The 22391-nt window shown below is 47.1% G+C and overlaps 1 protein-coding gene across 4 annotated transcripts; it reads right to left on the bottom strand.

Annotated features, from left to right (window-relative positions):
* Positions 1-683: 683 nt before the first annotated feature.
* MYOT (myotilin) lies at positions 684-20606 on the bottom strand. 4 transcript variants are annotated; one of them, XM_036391973.2, is made up of 14 exons: positions 20544-20606; positions 19859-20000; positions 19192-19215; positions 18510-18629; positions 17430-17682; positions 10722-11327; positions 8900-9050; positions 6935-7036; positions 4913-4962; positions 4199-4331; positions 2907-3114; positions 2232-2397; positions 1653-1786; positions 684-1278 (listed from the first exon to the last, which is right to left on the bottom strand). In XM_036391973.2, exons 1-14 carry the CDS (start codon positions 20604-20606, stop codon positions 1106-1108), a joined length of 2325 nt encoding a protein of 774 aa, XP_036247866.1. In that variant the 3' UTR covers positions 684-1105. The 4 variants fall into 4 exon arrangements, with proteins under 4 accessions (XP_036247866.1, XP_036247867.1, XP_036247868.1 ...); XM_036391974.2 differs by lacking the exons at positions 17430-17682; positions 18510-18629; positions 19192-19215; positions 19859-20000; positions 20544-20606 and adding an exon at positions 13075-13189; XM_036391975.2 differs by lacking the exons at positions 10722-11327; positions 17430-17682; positions 18510-18629; ... (1 more) ...; positions 19859-20000; positions 20544-20606 and adding an exon at positions 13075-13185.
* Positions 20607-22391: the final 1785 nt, after the last annotated feature.

Below are 22391 nucleotides of genomic sequence, written 5' to 3'. Positions count from 1 at the left end.
GAGGAGATGTGTGGTCATAGAGCTGCAGGATTTTTGGGGAATTCAATAGTCAGTGTAATGCAGTTCAGATTTGGAGGCTTATTTAGTGGTACAGCAATGCAGGGTGAAACTGAGGCCTCATTTTTTCTGTTCTGGAAGATGCTTGAGAGGTTTGCTGACTCTGCACCTCGATGAGGAGGTCAGGCTAGATCAACCCCCACAAATTTTCTGTAGTCAGTACAGTTGAAAGGTCTCCAGTTTTGGTTTTGTTCCATGGTATTTAATACTGTTTTTGAACAAGGTGTCTGTGAACAGCAGCACACAAACCACTTGGGTGACTCAAATCAACAGCTTGTTGAGAGCCAACAGCAGGATAAGTTGCAACCACTCCTTGATTAAAGGAGGGAAAACATGATAGCCCTAATGACTGATATTATAGAGGGCAACTTTTGGGTCAAGTGTGCAAGGAGAAGAAATATTGATGTTGCCTCACTGGCATGGTGTAGTGTTAATAGGGTGTCAGCATTTAGTTTATGCTAAATATTTGGTATATGCCAGATGACAAATGACAGTGGGAACAGACAGGGGAGGGGACAAGTGGAAAGCTTAGGAGGGTAAGAACCCATCTTTCCCAGGCTGCAGCTGATGTCAGACATTCAAATCTGCTTTTAACAAATCAAGCGAGGAAGAGTCACAGCTGATGTTGGCTATTTAAAATTTTATTTGCCTCTAATTTATTCTCATAAAAACACTCTACTCTATTTGGTTTTAGTATTCAGAGAGTACAGACTCCTGGTATTATCACGAGTGATATTAGAGAAGCAGTACAAATCAAGCTACCTTAGCATGTAACCAAGCACAGGTGGAACTAAGCCCACCCACACTTGTTAAAACTAATTAACCTGCTTTCTTAGGCTTTCTAGTTAAAATGCAATACTCAGTAATGGTTACAGTCACCAAACCATATAAATAAAGTCTAACATGGTAAAACGGGAACAGCTGAATGTGCAAGAGTCAAAGTAAAAATATGTAAGTAGGTATTTTGCTAATTAGAGCAATCACCAGTTAACTGCATCTATGTTGTAACTGTCTCTTATGGGTGTGAGGTTTTCCTCTTCATTTCCAGTTAAAGTTCATCACTTTCATACAGTCCAGACTGCTCAGCCAAACGCTGAAACTCCCCTTCTGGTGAGAAAGCTTGTTTCACATCCAGTCCTCTTCCATTAAGTGCCAAATACTTGCTAAAGGTTGGTCGAACCCGTAACTGCTTTGGGGCTGGAAGTGGCTTATTTGTATGTGCTGGAAGAGAGAGAAAAAGCCTCTTTCAGTGCCTTCCCAGAGTGCACAAAGACCCATGGCAGAGCAACCCCGTTGCTTTTGATCTGCAACATAAACCAGCAAGCCCTAGGGAAGAATTTAGCAGACAAACCCATATCTCAGACACCAGAGATTTATATTCACCTTCTTGCTTGGTGTCAGGGAAATTGTAGTCTTTAAAAGTGCAAAAGGACACTCCACAGTGTCCTGTACTAAAGAAAAGAGCTTTTCCCAGGATAGTTATTTTCTGTCTAGGAAATAAATCCTCCCAGCAGTCTGAACTTCATGAGATTAATCTTGGGGGCCAGTTCTGAATATAAGATGCAATTTCTGTGGCACTGGGACCTGGAACTTACTTGCAACCTCTAGCCTGGCGTGGCACGTGGCCACCCCTGCCCCGTTGACAGCAGACACGGTGTACCAGCCAGCATCCTTCTTGGTTGCATTATGGATCAGGAGGCAGATCCTTCCAGTATTGTCATGGAGCAAGCTGAAAAACCAAGGTGTTAATGCCTAAGTGCTTTGAAGGGGAAGGAGAGAAAGCAGAGTCAGTCCACATGCTGAGGAGCTGAGAAAGCCCCAGAACAATCCCTGCACGCTGTTGAGACATGAACATTTGTGCCAGAGCCACCAGCGATTCACATCTTGGCACCATGCAGTGGCATCACTGTGCAGCCCCACACTGCACACCCAAGATCTGTGCCTCTCCAGGGGCCCTGTAGTGCTGCAGGCACTCAGAGGAGCCCTGGGCACAGCTCTGTCCCTCTGTGCCCTCAAAGGCTCTCGGCACATGGCCCCTGCCCCCTGTGCCACACCCCGGGGCAGATCCAGCTCTGCAGCCTGCTGCTTACACAGACCAGCCCATTTACACCTGCTTGAGCAAACACTGGTTGCTGTTTTGTAACACACCGATGGCCAGCTGAGCAGTGGGATACCTTATTCGGTCTGTATTATATTGTACCATTTCGTTGTTTCTTTTCCAGTAAATCCGAGGGGTTGGGATGGCAGAGATCTGGCATTCCAGCCTGGCTGTGTCTCCCTCAAAAACCTTTTTGCTTTGTGGCTTGAAAATGAAAGTTGGAGGCATGTGATGCTCTTTAGCTGAATTAAAGAGAAGAGATAAGGAGGGGTTACTGGAAGTGTGGAATGCTCATGTCATGCTTGTTCTTTAAGATTTCGGGTTGCTAAATTCAGGAGGACACATGTTCCTCATCTCCTGCATCTCCTTAGCCTGCACGCAGTTCCCATGAGCTAAAGGCTGTGGTAAACACAGTCCACCTTAGGAGAGCAATTAACATATGTTATCAATCCTGGAAAATTAATAACATCAATTAAATTAAATTCTGGACATCTCACTATATCTAAATATATATTCTGGACATCTCACTATATCTAAATATCCCAATAGAAGTGCCTTGAAGAAATACTACATCCTAAATGTAGTTATTAAAATAGTCTTGGAACAGGTAAGTTGATTTTTATTGTTTGAGGTAGGCAGAGTGCTACCTTTGCTTCTTATTACGTTAATGTCCCAAACACAGGGAGAAAAGCAGTAGATTGCTGAGACTTTCCCAGTGTGTCCAGGGAATTATCAGTGCTCTCAGTCTTACCAATTACTTCCACTTTTACTGTGAAAGATGCTTCTCCTGCACGGTTGACAGCCACACATTCATATGTCCCTGCATCAGCTGATTTGACTGCTTCAAAAATGAACGAGTGGAACCCCTTTTCTGACACTATCATTTTATGGAACTGATCCTGATGAACCATCCTTCCATTCTGGTACCACATCACATCTGGAGTCGGGAGCCCACTGACCTGTGAGGGAGAGGAGAGCAGGGAAGAGTTAAAGATGATGAAATCCCTCCAGCACTACAGGGAGTTTGATGCTGATAGGTGATCAAACCATGCTCCTACTGCAAAGCTGTAGAGTATTGCCTAGTTCTGAATATTAATGGGATGTTGCACAGAAAGGCTCAGGGAGTGCTGTGGAAAGATGAGCTTTAGCTACAAGACAGTGGATGCTGCTCCTGCACCCCCCCCGTTGTTCCCTTCTTGTAGTGGCTTTGATCAGGCCCAAGATGCTGATTTTGGGTTCAGCCTTTTGTTCCCAGAGCTGTCACTGCCGCAGTGCTGACACCATAACTGACAATGGCTGTAAATGAGCTGTCCTGCAGGCATGCTCCAGCTTCCCCACAGCATCCAGAAGTTGGGCAACCTGGAGGAAGATCGCTAAAGGTCATGTGTATGTCTGGCCAGAGTTTACTGAAACAAAGAGGTGGGCACTCATTAGGAAAAACCCAAGGCTGTGAGGGAGAGCAGGGTCCTTTCTCACCCCAGGGTTGGTACAGCTGCCATGAATTTTAGGCCATTCTTGAATTTTGTTTCCATTTAGGGCATTTCCTTGCTTGTCTGCTCCAGCAAGGGTACAGTTAGCTCAGGGCAGACTCACTAAAGGGAGGTGAGTCCTGCACAGACCTCGCTGGACGTGTGTCCACTGAAGCAGTGGAGTCCCTGTGCAAAGCACAAGGTTCCCTGCCAAAAAGCCTTTTTTTCAGCAGAGCATTAATAGTTATTCTTCCCAAGGAGGTCCAGAGACATTCTGTAGTTGTCTATATTTACCACTAGTCAGTTTTAATCATAATCTTATGCAGCTAATTCCACTTACATTTTCCAAGGGAAAATGCTGACATATTTAGCCATCTCCTGTTTCTTGGTTTCCATAGCCTGGGGAGACCCTGAACCATCTGCCCTTAGTGCTCTGGCTTATTAAAATCAAAGGCAGTGCAGAGACCTGTCTGCATGCCCCACACCCCAAGAGGGAATGGAATGGGAGGGAGAGGTTGGCAGTGGAACTGGGAGAGGTTGGCAGTGGAATTGGGAAGGGAGAGGTTGGCATTACTTTGAAGTCCAGCCTGCAGAACCGCCCCTCCTCAATCACCACATCTTCAGGCACTTGAGTGAAACGTGGCTGAAAAAACTTCTCCTGGATTGAGTCATGTCCACGATCGTCGCCTCTAGAGGATGGTCTGCTCCTGAAAACGGGACAGGCAGAGTTAATTGTGTAAAAGCTACTGTAGCACAAGTGGAATCAAAGCTCTGATTGCAGCTGGAGTCCCTCAACACCTTTAGGAATCTAACAGTTCTGGTTGGTTTTTCAGCTGTAAGTCATAACTTTTGATCAGCCACTTCTCTTGCTCGAATTGTTCAATGCAGCACACAAGAATAACCTTCATTACGGCCTAATATCCAAAAGATTTAACAAGAGAAACTTGGCTGCTTAATTTTAATAATTTATATTCATTTCAATATTTATATTTCTTTGACTAGAAATTAATCTTCTAGAATACAAAGAATATTTTTCCAAGGTGCATGGGAGTTGCATTTCCCTACTCCCTAGGAGTTTTTAAACCTTTAATGCCATGCTTAGAATTCACTGGATTAACATCATAGGCATCATCAGCCATCCACAAATGGTAGCATTTTAGTCAAAAGGCAGTGAATTTAGTAATTACTACTTTAGCAAAAGTGATAAGCAGTGAGATTAAACCAACATTGTCTAGAAATATTTGAAGTAAGATCTTGAAGAATGGCACAGCACAAGTTTTTGCTTTACCTGACATGTGTTGTAGGAACCTGCAGCCTGATGTTTTCTGCATTCTGGTGCTTGGGAAGAGAAAGAGGAGAGGTGAGTTCACTTGGAAAGATTTATCCATAAACTGAATGAGAAGCCATTTTAAGTTCATATCCTGACTGCTGCTTCAAAACAAAATGAATGTAGTTCAGAAGTCCTTGGGACAGGAGGTAGAGGAACTTGCATGAGGACACTCTGCGCTCACCGTGGGCTTTGCCATGGCAGAACTTCTCATTGCTGCCCAGGTGATGGGTGCAGCAGCTTTGTCTGGCACACAAAGTTTTCTGCCAGCCCATAACCTTTGTGAGAGAGGAGCAGCACTCCTGGCAATATCTAAACTGAGAGCTGAGTACAGAGTGTCCTTCCCCACAGCAGGAATAGAAGTGGAATCGCTGGCAGGAGCCTCGTATTGTGCCCACTTAAATATGGCACCAGCAGCCATGGACACATGCTGAGCTGGAAAATACTTTTCTTTCTAGATCACAGCACCAGCTAAGCTCGCTGACAACTCTGAAATCACATGGCTAAATCTGCTAAAGTACCCAGGATTGATTCCTGTTAGGAGCCAGGATGTTTGGAAAACGCGACGGGGTTTGGTGCCAGCGACTCGTTTTAGCAATGGAGTCAGAGAGAGCAAACACTGCATGGAAATTTCTGGAGTGCTTGCCTTGAGCCATCCCAGGGCTTGGTTCTGTGCTCTGCAGCCCAGTCCTGTGGAACATTTAAGTCTGGGTTTAAACTTCAAGCAAGGAAGCAGTTTTAAGTTCAGGGGGAATATGACATGAATGAGGGTTTTGCTGGGCTGAGTTCCATGTGGAGCCCAAAGGCAGTTGCCTGTACCTGCTCATTAACACAAGTTCTGTACAGTTAGTACTTGTCCTATGAAATTATGCTGTGGTGGTGAAGTTGCTGAGGATTCTAATGACCTGTTACATGGACTGAGTTAAGTTCCTGAGGAATCAGGAGGCTGAATGAATCAGTGACTGCAATATTTAAAAATAAGACTGAACAATGGAAGTAAGATGTCCCAAACATAAGCCAATCTCTGCTTCCAATGTTCTTTTTTTAAAGCAGCATTTCACACATGCTGAAAAGTTGTCAGCCATCCTGTTTTGACTAAATATTTCCTTGTTCTCTGCAAAGGATGAGGCTTCCCTTGCTCTCTGCCATTCATGATTTCTCCTTCTTTCCTGATCTTGCCAGGTGATTGTTGGGGAGAGATTGCTCAAACTGTGTATCCCTCCTTTGCTGTGGTCTCAAGTGTCTGTTCCCTGCAGGAGTTTTGCTGAGGGCTCTTTGGTGAGTGTGTGCCTGCTCCTGGCTCTCTGCTGCTGGCAGCAGGAGGGTGTTTTCTGTCCTGCACAGGTACCCAGTGCTACACCACAGACATTTCCACTAACTTTGAGCACAGAAGCACCAAAGACAGCTTCTAACTGGCCTGAATAACCAACAAATGATGCAAGTCTCCAACTAAAACACTTTGGAAAAAGCCAGTAGTGATAGATTCTAATCTGTCAGCATGTGGGCTGCTGGAATAACTGCTTTGCATTCTCTTAATGGCTGCAGCCCCCTGCAAGTGCCAAAACCCAACCAATGCCAGCCCAAGGCCGCGACCTCTTGAAGCTAATGTCACTTGTTCCCAGCAGTGGCAGGTGTAAATCTTGTTGTCCTGGCCCAGCCTGCACTCAGGCTGCTGGGAGTGGGTACCTGGCTCCCTCGTGGTGCTGCTCCCTGCCTGTCACAGGCACTGGGTGCTGTGCTGTGCAGCAGCTGTTGGAATTCCTCCCTGGAGAGGTCATTCCTACAGATCAGGCACAGCAAGGGAATGGTGCTTGAATTTTCCCCCTGTGAAAACACCAAACCCCAGCCACGGAGAGCTCTGCCTTTGAGAGCCACCCCTCACCTGCACTGGCACCAATGAACCCCATCACTGCCCTCCCAGGTAACAAGCACAGCACAGCACAACCCCAGGGAGCCCTTGCTGCAGAGGCAGTGCCCAGGTACCTGTGCATTCTGCATGCTGTCCTCAGCCTGTGTGTCCAGCACGGAGGCAGCATTCACTGGTCCGAGCAGCCTGCGAGCCATCCTCTCCTCATAGGTCAGTCTCTGGGGGCAGAGTGCACAGGAATTCCAGTCAGAAGTCCATTCACTATTTCAGAGCAGCTTGTTAAGAGCACATTAATATGCCACAAGTTCAGGATGTTGTCAATGGAAGCAGGAGCTGACCAGAAGCCCCACGTCTGGCCCAGAGGGTTTGCAGTCTGTGATGCCAACTGAAGTCAGCCTCAATATATACAGCACTGAAATGCATAAAAGATTAAACTGCCTGTTCATCAAAGCCTCCCTAATGCCATCTGTGGCCTTCCACTCCTCCTCTTTCTCTGCTGGGATTATTTATGGGTAGCTGATGGCATCATCCACAGAAGCCAGAGTAAGTCCCAGGGTACCGCTCTGTTAGGGCTGGGAAAACTTCCCAAGTCATTCAGCTGTGGAGCTGGAGGATGATGGATGCTCCCAAAAAAGCAAGAGCCACACCAGAGGCAGGCACAGCCAGAGGGGAGCAGCACTGCCCCTGGAAGCACTGGGGAGGTTTCTGCCAGCACATCTGCAGGGTGAAATGCTGGGCAGGAGGCAAGGACACGTTTCAGGCATGGCACAGTCAGTTCCTGCACTCTGGATGTGGCACACAGGGATAAAAATGAGCAGAGTTAAACTCAAGCTCTGTCAGTTGGGTTACTTTAGAAAAGTATGTTAGCACCAGAGCACCTGACACTTTGCTGCCCACAAAGTTTCGCTCAGGTTTGGATTTTGTGACACAAGGGTGAGCTCTGACTGAATTTCTGCTCTGTACAGATATACATGTGTCTGCTGCTGGCTGGGGAAAGGCTTGGGAGCCTTGTGGGACTTTTCTTTAGAAGAGACCACAAGACCTTCAGCAAAACCTGTGAGAGCTGGATATCCCTGAGGTCCTTACGTGTGTGTCAAGTGTGGCTGAGATTGGCCAGTTGGCTCAGGCTTGTTGGAGGACAAGGGGAGGAGGACACTGTGGTGATTGCATAAGACTTATTTTTAGCCTGGCTTCTTCCTATGGGAAGAAAAGCTGCCTTGCTATGACAAGCTTTCCTACAGTACATAGGACATTCCTGTTTAGGGGCATATTCAGTCAGATTTGACCTATTTGTTTGCCCATTCAATATTTAAAATTACATATATGACACAAACCTGTTCTCACTGATGATCCTTTCTGCCTCAGGGGAAAGAAGATGGAAACTTTAAACACTGGGCTTTTACCAGTCTGCCTGCAGCCAGCAGAAAGGCTCCCACATTAGAAACCTGCCTGCTCTAGCTGCTACTGGTAGGAAATTTCCCCCCAGATTTTGATTTCTTAGTAAGGGGGATTCTCTTGTGACCCTCTGCAGAATAAGTAAATAAGTACTGAGACTAAGAGGCCTTCTTTTAGGAGATATTATTATATGCTTTTTTGATAGCTTTATGCAAAAAGCTCATATAATTTCTTTCATTTATTGTTGTTCATATAAAAGAAAAAAATTATCCCATTTGGTGGTGATCCCTAGAATGAACTTTCAAATATTCCAATTTTTCCTCAGGTTCTAATGGTTTTGAGATGTTTATTAACCCCAGTGTTGAAAACCAGGTTGTAGTCATTGAGGCATTCTCCCTGGATTTTTAATTTTCTGTGGATGGATGTGATGTTCAACAGGATCCCCAGAAGAGAGTTCAAATTTGTGCCACAGCACTAAACATGTTCCTTTTTCTTTCACGTTGAACGAATATTTCAGTCATGAATGGCTTTTGCTCTCGTGGGATCTGTTGAGGTTCTGAGTAAAGAGCAGTGCTGCTCCTGCATTTCCTTTGGCTTTTAGCTCAGTTTGGAGGCTCCAGCCCCTGGGGCAGCAGCAGCTGCCCCTCTGCAGCCTGCCTGCCCTCCTGGGAGCTCTTGGCCCTTACCTGGTTGCCGTTCTGGAGGAGGCTGTCCTTGCATCTCAGTTTCTTTTCCAAGTCCTGGATGAGGGCCTCCTTTGTTCCTCGAATCTCTTGGTCTGATGTCTTCTGCATAGAGTTGATGCTGGCTTGTTTGTTATACATGGGCTGTGAGTAACTACTCATGCAGGAAGAGAAAACAAAGTTATTCCTGTAGGCCTGATGGATTATTGGCTACAGCTTCACAGAGTGCACACGAAAATGTGAGCCTGCCTCCTGAGAACTGTGGTTCAGATGAGCCCACAAAGCATCTGGGAGGAGAACAGGCCAAGTTGGGCAATTGAGTATCAAAACCTAAAGGGGAAGAAGCATCATGGTGCAGCCAAATCACTGAGTTTCCTCACTACACAGCATCCCTACATCCTGCAGTGGCCCTCCCAGCCTGACCCTGCCATCCACAGCCACAGGTACAGTCAGCTCCCAGAGCTGGGTACCACATCTGATTCTGAAAGATGACAGGAAAAGAGGAGCAGCCATCAGAATGGGTTGCAAAGGTCTGCTGGAGGTCACAGCACTCTGTGCTGACAGGCTCTAACCTGGTTTGTGACCTGCAGTGAGGCCTCCTGTGCTGCACTTGTGTTCAGAAATTATTTCTATTCCAAGTCCTCTTCCTCCTGTGGCTTCGGAATTTGTTCTGCTGGCTAGACTAGAGGAGAAGGGTTATAATTCCAGAACACTCCCAGCACTGCTTGGACTTACAAACTTAATGTGAATTATAAAACTTGAGTGATTTGCCCCACAGATGAACACAACTCATGTCCCTGTTTGCACATTAGTAGTGTGATTGGGAAATAATTCCTCAACTCATTGCATGTTGTATTTAAGAGCAGCCTATGCAAAAAGCATAGTGAGGCACTTTGCTGGAAACAGACAGCCCCAGACTACAAACACAAACCCCAGCAGTGTCCAAACCCCCCACACTCCTGCAGGACTTCAGGAAACCCTCCCCAGATAACACACCCCATCTTACCTCTCCCCTTCCCTCAGTGCTCTGATTCAGAAAACAGACAGAAATATTCTGATTTCCTGAATGCAAACTGACACTCAAACCTGGGTTTATATCCAAGTCAGCAGGACCCCCTGCCCCTATCAACTTTCCAATATCTCACTTTGTGTGTATTCTACCCTGACTTTCCCCAGGACCTCCAGCTGATATTGGCAGGAATACAAGTTGGTGAGAAGGCAAGGCCCAGCTCCCTTTGAGAGCTCACTGACCTTGGAAGATATTTGGATTGCAGCCCAAAGGCAAAATGATATAATACATATTTAGGAAAGAATTTATTCTTTGGTCTGAAGGGGTGAAATTTTCAAGGGGCTGCCTTTCTTTTACATGTATGATTAATAAAAGGGGTATTGTAGGTGAGTTTAGGTCCACATCATGATATGGAACCTGAAAATATTGCTGAGACTTACTAGGACTCTCTAAGTTGTGTTGGGAATACTACTGTCTCCCTGTTCATAAGACATGCTTTGGAAAGAAATTAATTTGAGATAGGTGCCTGTCTTCTATTCTAAATAACCTTAAGAAATTTCTGTCAAATCCAACTAGATAATCCAAACCAGCTCCAGCAAACTCAGCCAGCAGCCTGTGGCATGCCCAGAGTGCAGTTTGACTCCACACAAGGGCGAGCACTCAGCCTCCTACCCTGACCTGCGCAGGCTGTGCCCTGCCCAGCACAGTCAGCGGGGGCTGAGCAGGGGCCCAGCTCTGCCAGGGCGTTGCTTTGGGGTGGGCAGTGCTGGGACAGGCAGGGGGAAGCAGGGAGGGTTAGAAGCTGTGTGTACTTACTGAGGTTCCACGGGAGAAGGAGCGGGGCTGTTATAGTCGGGCTGCGAGGGGAGCACGGAGCACAGGAAGGCTGCGGGGGATTGGTTAGGCATGGGCAGGAGCCTCTGGCCAGATGATGAGCTAGCAGGAGACTGTGCAGATGCAGGAGTGATGGGATAGGTGGATTCCTTAGGGGCACTACAGGAAGGCGAGGAGAGCGTGATTGAAGAGCTCAGCGATGACGAGGAGGAGAATTTCTGCCCGCTGGGGTTACGAGGCTGGATGAGGATGGAGGACTGTTTGATTTCTCTGCTTGGCTCTGTGGAGGCTGCTGCAGGTCCTGGAGGCTGCTGTTGCCCTTGGCACACGTTCTTAGACTGGATAAAGTGTTTTGGACGCTCGTAGTTAAACATGGTTGGTTGGCACATAGAGGAAACGGATGGGAGATTAGGGACACTCATAGGAGAGGTTTCACGGCTGTCCTGGGTTTTTGTTGGTGATAACTGGCTTTGGATAGGTGGCTGGTAAAAGCTAGGTGACAGGCCACAAAAGTTTTCCTGGCTGGGCTCCTGGATAGAATGGAACCTTTGCCTTGCAGAATAGAGGCTTTCTTGGAGTGGATTTTCCCTTAAGGAAGACAATACAGATAAAATAAATTGTACATCACAAGCTGAATCACCAAAATACTGTGTTCTGAGCAGCCACTAGCAAATCAAACACTATGAAGTTAAAGTTCAACTAAATTAAACCTTGAACTTAAAATAAAGTTATTTAGGATTTGTTAGAACTGTCCCACAACTGTATGAGCATTTTGAGTTACAGTAACAAGCCACACAGTCTGCCTGGCTCAGGTGCAATGATCACCGGGCTTGTCTTATATGTCAGAGCCCAGTACATGCTAAAGGAAACAGCAATTGGTTAACCACCTGCCTAAATCTATAGATAAACACAGATACTACTGTTAAGCCAGGTAGTTTCCCATGTATCTTCTTAACTACAGATCCCTGGATCCTGCTGTTTTGTGCCCTGTCAAAATGCTAAATGTACCATTTCCAGAACCTCTCTGTGCCAAGAAATTCCTTGTACCATAGGGAAGCACAAAAGTTTCACTTTCAAGTCTAAAACTAAACTTTTGAAACCAAATCTCCTGATTTCTTCTCTAATGGGTTTTGAATTCAGAGTTTCTAATATCGAGCTGAGATTTGGGATTGGAATGCCAAGGACTGTGTGTCTCTGTTTGAGGTGATTTCCCGATATTTGCTATTAAGGCTGCTAATTGCCAGAAGGACATGAGCTGCAAGATAAGGTAGGGCTAGCTGAGCTGCTCAGAGTCCTGATTTATTTTGCAGGTAGGTGTTTGATATCTAAAAACCCAGGCTTTCCATCAACTCAAAACCTGGAGAGTTTCATTTAGCAAGCTTTTTAAAATGGACAAATTACTTCAGCTCCAGGATTAAAAAAAAAATCCTCCAAAATAAGCATAAAGCCGCTAATAAAAAAAAAAAAAAAAAAAAAAAAAAAAAAGAAGAAGAAGAAGAAGAAAAGGAATATAAATCCCCACAGTTACATGTGCTGGAAAAAATTGTAATCTTGCCCCACTGAGATCAGCTGTTTCACTGCTATATATACACCCAGTGTATTGTATTCCTCTCGTTGGAGAGCCCAGAGAAGGGCTCCACGAGGTCATAAATTCCCATGGGGGAGATAAGTGGAGACATTGCTCTGATATTAAGGACTCAAGGCTTTCATTTCCTGCAGGTAATCATCAATATTAGTTGTGAATTAGCTGTAAGTAAACAGAGGCCTTATAGTAAAAATCCCCTAACTTTTCCCTTGTCATACTCTTGGAATTTGAAGCTGGCTCAAACTTCTGGAGCACGTCCACACTATGTCCCCATTCACTAGTGCAGAAAACTCGTTCAGTCTTGTCTTTATCTCGTTTTTATATCACTACCTGTGCACGGATTTGTGCATTCACTGTACCACAGGCTGTGGACAGCAACCAGCGTTTACTCTGTTTTTTAGAACACTGCCCTTAGCCAAGCTCTGGTGCCCAGCGTCACTTCTCACAGGAAGGGGGGATAAGCCATGTTTTCCTCAAATCGTTCCACCTTGATTTGGGAGGGAAAAAAATAAATCCGAAGAGACATTCGACCTTACAAGATGAAAACAGTAAGTAATAGCAGGGGCACTTTTCCTGCTGAAAACCAAGCCCGTGTTTTGGCTCTGCTGCTGCCCACGTTCCCTGCGACACCGCCGCACCCTCCAGGTGCGGTTCCACCTTAGCATTCCCAGCAGTCCCTCTCGCCACCTCCCTGACCAGCCTCCAAGTGGAAAGTGACGTGGAGAGAACCCCAACAAGCACCTTACCTACCTAGGAGCTGTCACCTGGGCCGTGGCCGGTATTTTGGGAAGGACGGTCATTCACTGTCATAGCCGCCCTCTGCGCGGCGGGACGAGCCCGGAGGCTTTAATGTGCTGCCAGCGGTGACACCGCGGGCCCTGCCTGTCCCCGGCCCCCGCCGCTGTCACAATAAGAGTCTCCTTACACAGCCGGACGCTGGGCAAGGGCCGGGGCTGGCACTTGGGCAGGTGCCCGCGGGCAGCGGATCCGCGGCGGCAGCGCTGGGACCGCCCGGCGCTCCGAGCCCCTGCTGCCGCTGCTGCTGCTGCTGCTGCTGCTTCGGACCGGCCGGCACGGCTCTGTCCCTGCTCTGCCTCTGCTCTGTCCCTGCTCTGCCCCTGCTCTGCCTCTGCTCTGCCCCGGCTCTGCCCCTGCTCTGCCCCTGCTCTGTCCCGGCTCTGTCCCTTCTCTGCCCCGGCTCTGTCCCCGCTCTGCCCCGGCTCTGCCTCTGCTCTGCCCCGGCTCTGCCCCTGCTCTGCCCCGGCCAGCTCGGCTTTGCCCGTCTCTGTCCTGGCTCTGTCCCTGCTGTGTCCCAGCCAACCCGGCTCTGTCCCTGCTCTGTCCCTGCTCTGTCCGGGCCCCGAGGGGCAGCGGTCGCGGCTCAGCGCTGCCGGGAGCGTCCCTGGCTCAGCAGAAGGCACAGAACAGCATAAGTGGGCAGCTTTTGAACAGAAAGCAGCTGTTCTGCCCTTAGCACCGCCAGGGAGCAGCAGCAAGGACTGCCACAATATGCTCGAACGTCCCGAAATCCCACTTCGCTATCCCAAGGAAATTCTTGCCCAGAGAAGCTGTGACTGACCCATCCCCGGTGTTCAAGGCCAGGTTGGACGGGGCCCTGAAAAACCTGGTCTAGTGAAATGTGTTCCTGCCTATGGCAGAAAAAAGGTCATCTCTAAGGTCCTTTCCAGCCCAAACCATTCAGTGGCTCTAAATTCCTTGTTTAATTCATTTACTAATTTGTAGCTAGTTGCCTCTGTAGTGATAAAGCCCTGGTATCGATTTTAAGGCTGTGCACTAAACACACACTCTAGAGCCAGGTTTAAACGTGGTTTAACTCTCCCCAGCCCAGACCCGAGCGGGCTCTCCCTCCGTGCCCGGGGTCAGCTCCCCCAGCCCCGGGGCGACCCCAGCCGCGCTCCGGTGCGGGGCTCGGTCAGGAGCAGCGGCGCCGCTCATGGATGCGTCTGAGCAGCCACAAACTGAGTAACAAGCTCAGTTTAATCAGCCTTGAGGAAAGAATATTATAAAAATACAGGATAAAATATATTAATATATTGCAGTTTATGTCATTACAGCTATTTACATGGATAAAAAAATGCAGCTGTGGTGTTTTCACCAGAACAGCAGCAGGTCCTGCTGGCAGGTTGGGTGATTCATATCCCTTTCATCACCAGCTTCAATGCCTAATTACATCTTAAATTAATATTATAGTGTTTTAAATATCTTAATTATACTTCGGCACAAGTATAAGCCAAATATGCTTTTGGCATATAAGTTTATCGCCTACTGTTTAAAACCACCCCAAGCCCGAAAGTTCCGCTGTGTGCGGAACTGCTCCCGTCTCCTTCCCTTGCCCGGCAGTCTGTCAGCACGGCGATCTTCACTTCACTCTAGTGTTAGTGTTTAAACATCGTTTGTGAACGAAAATTACAGAGCAGGTGTTAATTGAGTGCTAATTTATATAAATTCCTCGCATGAAAGTGATTAAGGGAGGGAATTCGTTCCTACTTGTTTGAGAGGCTGTTTGCTTTTTACGTAAAAAAAAAAAAAAAAAAGAAAATAAAAAAAGAAAAAAAAAGAAACAAAAATAATGAAAATGAGGTGGTTTGCACAGAGAGAGGCGAGTACTTGAAAAAAGGTGCCTGGGTCACGATCACTGCCCTGCAGGGAGCTGTGAGCGCGGTAAAGGGCAGGCTCCGTGCTCGGGCTCCCTGGCTTCCCACCAACCTCAACTCAGCACTAAAGCCGGCTGCGAGGCATCGATTTAAGGAGAGTTTTACACACTTAAAAGAGTGGACACAACCGGGACAGCTTGTGCGAAAGAGAAGGAACAGGAAACCGTGACGTCCAGAAGGCAGGAAAAAAGGTGAGAGAACTGGAAGCTGAACTGATGAAGGCAGAGGAATAAATCTCATCCCCTGTGCCAAGTAACTCAATAGCACCGTGGCCAGCACTGCGAGGTGTCAGAAATCAGATTTTCTGTCCTGCTTCAGTTTACTCTCTAAGAATGGTGCCCTGCTGCTTCTGATTGGGTTCTTTCTCCTCACTGCTTGAGTCATATAGCAAAAAATGCATAGAAAAAGAGTTAAGGATCTGTTGCTTATTAATTAAGGTACTTAAAAGCTGAATACTAAAATACCTGGCAGTATATTAGTGCCTGAAGCCTCTTCTTTTGCTTGGATTGAGTTTCTTTAATGAAGTTAGTAATCAGCAATGGTTTTATTCTGCTTCAAGGCTGTTGAGGACACTGCAAGCTGCAGGTGTAAAGGGCTCAGAAAGGAGTAGCTGGTAGTGGCAGTCTTGAATTGCATTTTCTGGCTTTTGTGGAGTGCCTGTTGCTAGGCAATAATTGGGAGAATACGGGTACAAGGATTTCATTCATTTTACAGCTATTCCCAATAATGGCTTTGTTCTGTCATCACTGCCTTTGTTGGTAGCTGCCTTTGGTAATACAGTTGCAACCACATTCACTATATGAGGGAATTATATGCTAAATCTGACTAACAAGACAGTTATTTTACAGCCAGCCATTAGCCATGATTGCTGAGTTTGAGGTAGCAGCAACATTTACAATGCTGAGTCACATTCTTAATGATGTTTCAAAGCACCTGGCAGTATGTCTGTGGGATTTAAAGGTATTTAAATTCTCATAGATGGATATATCTAGAAATGTTAATAGTTTCTCTCTGTATTTTGAGATGTGTCCAAAGTCTGGAGTAGTTAATGTTTTTGTTTACATTTATTTTTATGTGTATACTTATACACACACACATATGTAACCTACATTTTAAAAAGCTATTACATAGCTGATTCTGGTGGCAAAGTAAATCCCTTTATGCATTAGGGTCTGCTTAGGGTCCCAGCTGATTTTCCTGGAGCAAGCCTGGATTTCATAGAAGGGCTTGAAGCCAAACTGAGAACAGAACTTTCTCTTAGTGATCTGCATGCTGGTTATTGAAGCAAAACCATTTTTACTCAGTGATTTAGCAAAAAAGTAACTCTCTTGCATGGAGACATCTGTACTGAATATGATCTCTCCTGTGCTAAAATTTGAAGGAGGCTGTAGAGAATTGTTAAAATATCTGGTTTAGTTAAAATGGCCGAGTACATCCAAAAATAATCTCTCATGCAGGGAATGGTCTCTGTCAGGGACAGCCTTTCCACAGCCTGTAACAGGATCCCTGCAGCTGCAGGCTGGCACTCAGCTGGGAGAGCAGGCACACCTCTGCCCCCGCACAGCTCTCCCTGTCCCGACACACTGGGGGAATCCTCTGCTGGCTTGGATGGCTGAACTGTCACCATTCCAGGTCATCATTATGTCTACAAACCCCTGAGAAGCCCTCCAGAAATGGGGATGATGTCACCAATCTATGCTTTCCAACCTGATTTGTTTCTCTGGAGCAATCGAACAGGAGAACTGATAGTGCAGTAAGTGTGCATTGAGAGCTGCATTTGGGATGGAAATTGGATCAAGTCTTGTTATAAAATGGAATACTGAATTACTGGGGGGAGATCTCCATCTCCTGAGTGGGGGGTGTCCCTGCCATGGCGTGGGACAGTTTTCCTTCCATGCAGTGGGGCACTGGTTCAGTGCTTTTCCTCCACAGAGTGCTTTGCAAGTCCTGTCTGCATCATGCATACAGGATCTCAAGTTTTATTGCTGTCTTTCAGAATAGGAAGCAGAAAGATGAGGTGATGCCACTTGACCAAGGCCACCAAGGAAGGTGGTGGCAACAGAATTGTACCTTAAGATTCCCCAGGTACTGTGATCTCTGCCTCATGCCCTGCTGTGGAGCCAAAGGTCTCCTAGAGGACAATTATTTGGAGTGATGGTTTTGGGTTAGACACAGACAGGCACTCCTGCAAACAACTCCAGGCCCTTCCCTGGTGCTTTAGGTGGTCACACCCTTGGTCAAATGGAGCCTGGGCTGTGACTGCCAGGCTGGTGCTGCACATTGTCATTGTCACCAGGCAAACAGCTCAGGCTGTGCCTGGTCCCTGTCAGGCTCAGGGGCACTGCAGTGTGCAGCTGGGATCCCTGGGCAGTCCATGCTCTCAGTGTTGTGCACAGCTGGCCCAGGGCTGTGAATTTCCCTCTGTCTTACCTCAGAGGCGAAGCCCGAGGTGAGTTCTCGTAAGCGCCATGGAACTCCTCAGCTTGGCTCTTGGAGCTCTTCTGGCCCAAGCTGGAGCCTGCAGGGCCCAGCCCGGGGCTCTCTGGGCTGTAGGAGGGCAGAGCAGCTGCCCCACGCTCCTTGGCTCCTGCCTGGCTGCTCCTGGGGAAGCTGGGCCTCTTCATGGTGACCTGCACAGCTGCCCTGGGGGCAGCACCTCCAAAGCTGTCCAGCTCTTTAGCTCCTGGAAGTAGAATTGTCCCCAGGTCAGGCAGGAGCAGTGGTGCTCACCAGTGCAGTGGAATTGTCCCCATGTCAGTAGGAGCAGTGGTGCTCACCAGTGCAGGGGAATTGTCCCCATGTCAGTAGGAGCAGTGGTGCTCACCAGTGCAGTGGAATTGTCCCCAGGTCAGGCAGGAGCAGTGGTGCTCACCAGTGCAGTGGAATTGTCCCCAGGTCAGGCAGGAGCAGTGGTGCTCACCAGTGCAGCAGAATTGTCCCCAGGTCAGGTAGGAGCAGTGGTGCTCACCAGTGCTCACCAGTGCAGCAATGGGATGGGAAGCTGGAATGCCTGAGCAGGAGGATGAGGCTCATTCTGCTCTGCACAGACTGAAACCAGCATGAGCCCAACCTGGCTCTGGCAGGGCTGGGGAGCCCTGGGCACATGCCGGGGCTGTTCTGGTTGCAGATGGCTTCCAGCACGGGCCAAACAGCTCAGGTGGAACCACAAACCAGGTATAGACATGGCCAATGTGTTGGGCCAAGCTGGAATCCCTGGAGGGATGAAGCTCAGGGATGAGACTCCTCTGAGAGAGAGAACAGCAGCTCCACCTTGTCATCCTTGAGCCAGGATGGAGAGGGACCAAAACCCCAAACACAGAACAACCTGCATCCAGCTCTGAGAGCTACCCAAGCAGAATGCATTTTTTTTGGGGTATTTATCTTCTCTTGAGCCTACAAAATTGTTTTGGTGTGGCTTTTGCTTGGGAAATATCTGTGATTCTGCCTGATGCTGAGCAGCAGCAAATTCTTTTGTGTTTAGTTGCTCAACACAGAAATCCATGTGCTTACCTGGGGAAACAGAGAGATGTGCACTGGATGCTGCAGACCCAAATTCATTTTCAGCAACACATTTAAATATTCCAGAGTCTTCTGGGAAAGCTTCTGTAATAACCAGGGTGCAGACTTCCTCTGAAATAAGAGATTCAGGCATGATGTTGTAGCACAAGAGGCAGATGCTAACCTGTAGGAGCTGCTCTTTACAGGACTTGTTACTTAGAGGTGGGGATTTGCACTTATAAAGTGCAAAAAAGTGATGTAGAGGGCATGGGAAGTCAAGGGGTTTAGAAGGAGAAAGATTAAAGAAGACTCTTCCTGTGACATTAATGAAACAAAGCACATTTTTTGTGGTGAGTGTTTTGTTTGTTTAGTTGGTTTTTTTTTTGGTTGTGTTTTTTCTTTTTTCTAAATTCTGTCATTTCTTGCACAAATTTAAAATATTATAGGTCAGAATGGTAGATATGCTTTCTCTTAGCACAGCGTACTCATAATTGGCTGAATGTAAAAGGATTGATACCTTTTTCCAAGTGTTGTGGAAAAAATCAGGGTGCTTGCAGCAAAATTAAGAACTTGAAAGCTCTTGGCCTGACTGACTTTTGTCTTCTGCCTACCTTTGGATATTGTTTTGTTTTGGATGAGGTGGGAAATACTGAGTGTGGTGAGGAGTCTAACCAAAAATGCACAGTGTACTTACCAGGTACTGCTGATGAACAAGCCTCTGCTCAAGATAAGAGAGAAAGAACTTAAATTATTATAATGTCAGAATGGAAAAACCCCAAACCCTTCATCCCTCACTCCCTTCCCCACCTCAGCTGTCACCACGGTCACAAAGGAACCCTCTCCTTTCTGTGCATCACAAGGAATGGCATGTGGATAGGGAAAGCTCAGGTGTGGCTGGGGGACCTGGTGGTACAAACACCTCCCCACTGAGGTGGTGCACAAGAGCTCCACTGAGATGATAACACAAAAAGCTCTACTGACTTTAGAGCTGGTTGCTGTGAGTTTGGCCCTCTGGAGCTCTGACCTCACGCCTGGGAGTGTAAGAAAGGGTTTGAAATGAGATTATGCCTTTTTCCCCTGAGTTCATCAGCAGTTCTAGCACATGGCAGCAGTGCCTCCATGGCTCATCAGGGCTGTCATTAATCACAGCCTGGAATCTGCCCCTGCTGTGCCTGACCCACTCAGGCAGTGCCAGGGGAAGAGCAAACTGTGCAGCAGCAGCAGCAGCCTGCGACTTGGGGTCACCTGATCCTGTAAACTCTGCTCCTATGAACATCTCCTGTTCTTATAGCAGTTCTCATTCCTGTCCTGCCCCTGTCCCAGTGCAACATCTGTGCACCAAGAGCTGCAGCAGCACCTACTTTTCCTCAGGGTTCGGAAATCAGCAGAATCCAGGATCTGGTCGTACTCCCTGTACCAGTGAACCTGCAGGGGGGGAGTGGAGTGAACACGGCACTCAAACACCACCAACTGCCCCTTGGTGGCTCTTATGTTTTGTAGACCCTGGAGGAGAAAAGATTTGTGTTAAATGCCTGATATAAGTACTTCCCCATATAAGTATTTCCCCACTGAGGCATTTATATGATACACCCTTCAGGGAGGAAGATACTCTCGTCTGTATTTTCATTTTGCTTGCAATAGTTGTCTGAATTCTAAATGCATTTGCAGTGTGTTGTGAGTTGAATTTTTTTTCACCAGAAGACCAACACTCATTAAAGCCTTGCTTCTGCATTTAAATAAAGATACAAATGCAGGAAAAGCTTCTATTCCTCTGGATGCAACATTATAAGGGTGGTTACAATGTGAGGTTCCCACTTCAGCCTCCTTTGCAGGAAGTAAATGAGATTAATTCCTGTAAGTGGCTCTGTCTGGATCGTTTACCAATTAAGATGTTACTTTGATAACATCACTAAAAAGGTATGCTAGCTTTTTTGAATTGTAAATGAACCAATATTCCAGCCTAGAAATGCCTTCTGATGGAACAAGAAAATGCAAAATCTAATGCTGGGAGTTGCAGGATGGGCTGTGTGGTCTTGTGCTCTTTACCTTTGTAAACACAGGTGTGGTTCCATAGGCAGACCCAGACAGGCTCAGTGAGGGACTCTGCATCTAGAAGGCAAAGAAAAGAGATTTTTATAGATTGAATTTTTCACATGCAGAGACCTGGCTGCGTTGCTGGCACTTTCCTTTGAAGGACAAGAAGATTCAGGGTGTTTTATCTGTTGTTCATGTTCTGGGCTGGGAAATATCCCATGGAGAGTCTCCTCCACTCAGGTGCTTTAAGAGGAAACAACTCCCTGGCCTGCAGACATCAAGTGAGTGGGAAGAGGAGCTGATAACCAGTAAATGCTGCTCAGAGCTTTAAGCCAATTAATTGCCCACATCTTGCAGCCTCTGTGCAAAGATCAGTGCTGCTGCCAGAGCTGTCCCCTTCTGCAGAGATCCTGACCAGGTTTAGCTGGTCCCAGGTCTGGCACTCCCTGGCTTGGGTCGTGTCTGTGATTGCTACAGTGAGGCTGAACATAGAGAAATGAGCAGGATTTTTCTACTGTCCTGACATCCTCTGTTAAAGCTCAGCTGTCACAGAAGTTCCAGTAAGGCCTCTGATTAGCAAGAAAGGCAGTTTTGAGATGATCAAATATTTGCAGTGCAAGATATGTCCTTGTTCCATGGTGGAGTGTTGATGTGCACTCATCTCTGTTTCATTTAGCTTTGGAACCATGTGTCTTGCATATAAATGTGCAACTGAAGAGCTTGGGCTTGTTTTGCTGTGACACTGGCCTTTTTTTACAACCTGATCTTTGAAATAACCCATGTTTTCATCTCTTTCCCTCCCAGCCTGGTTTAAGGTGTGAATCTGTCTCTAGGTGCTCTGACTTCCCCAGCTCTTGGCCACATATGTGCTCTAAGCCAGCTCTCTGTTCTGAAGTGAATCTTTGAAGTGTAACTGTGGCAGCCCCTTGGGCATTTCCAGCCCTGTCACTGGCTCCACCAGTTCCTGGCAATTCTGACCAGGAAATGTTCCAGGCCAGAGAGCCCTTTCAGGGCTTAGGGTCCAGACCTTGGAATTAATGCTGACCTTTGCCTCTTAGCCTCTTGCTGAAGATGAGCCTGAGGTGATCCTTGCAAAATATTTCTAGGATGCTGTAAATAATAATTTAAAACGTGTGTAACTGCTCTTTGAGTGTCAGCAGATAAGGCTGAGTTAAAGTGGTGCAACTCTGGTGAGCTGAATGGTTGTGGGAGACTGCACTGGCTGAGGAACTAATGGACAGAAAAACACTGGTGGCTCTCTGCTTTTACCTAGTGTGTGGGGAAAAAAACCAGGGCAGGATGGAGACAGAGGCTTTAGGAGGCTGAGAATACTTGATCCAATAATATTTGGATCACTTACTGTGACATTCCTCTGGCCCTGACAGGATGCTGGGACTTGCAAGGAGGCTTAGCCTTCGGATTTACCCTGAGAACCTGCAGAGACAAACATAAAGCAGTGTGTGTTTAGAGCTACCCCCTTTTCCTTACAGCACAGCAATGACTGTTTTGTGAACTGGACATAGGCTGGTTGGGGTCACACAGAGGAAATAGAAGCATCCTGAGTATTTGAGAGTAGGCTCAGGTCACCTCCAGAACATGGAGACACTTTAACAAGATTATTGATACAGACCTCTATAAAAGACCCAAGTTACATGGATGGCTCCTGTCCAAGATGATAGCATGAGGCCATCAACAGTGCTGAGCTGTGATGCAAGGGCTGCTGGACAATCCCAAACTCTTGGATGTGGGAGCAGGGCCTGGGAATGTTTTTGAGTTGCCCTGGGTTCCCACTGCAAACCAATGCTGGCTGGACTCCACCACAGATTCCCGTGGTGCTGCCTTCCAGTCTATCAGGTAACA

This window comes from Molothrus ater, chromosome 15 (genome assembly GCF_012460135.2).
Source record: "Molothrus ater isolate BHLD 08-10-18 breed brown headed cowbird chromosome 15, BPBGC_Mater_1.1, whole genome shotgun sequence".
Taxonomy (NCBI): domain Eukaryota; kingdom Metazoa; phylum Chordata; class Aves; order Passeriformes; family Icteridae; genus Molothrus; species Molothrus ater.
The sequence above is the reverse complement of the archived record's forward strand: the minus strand, read 5'-3'. Positions and strand labels throughout refer to the sequence as shown.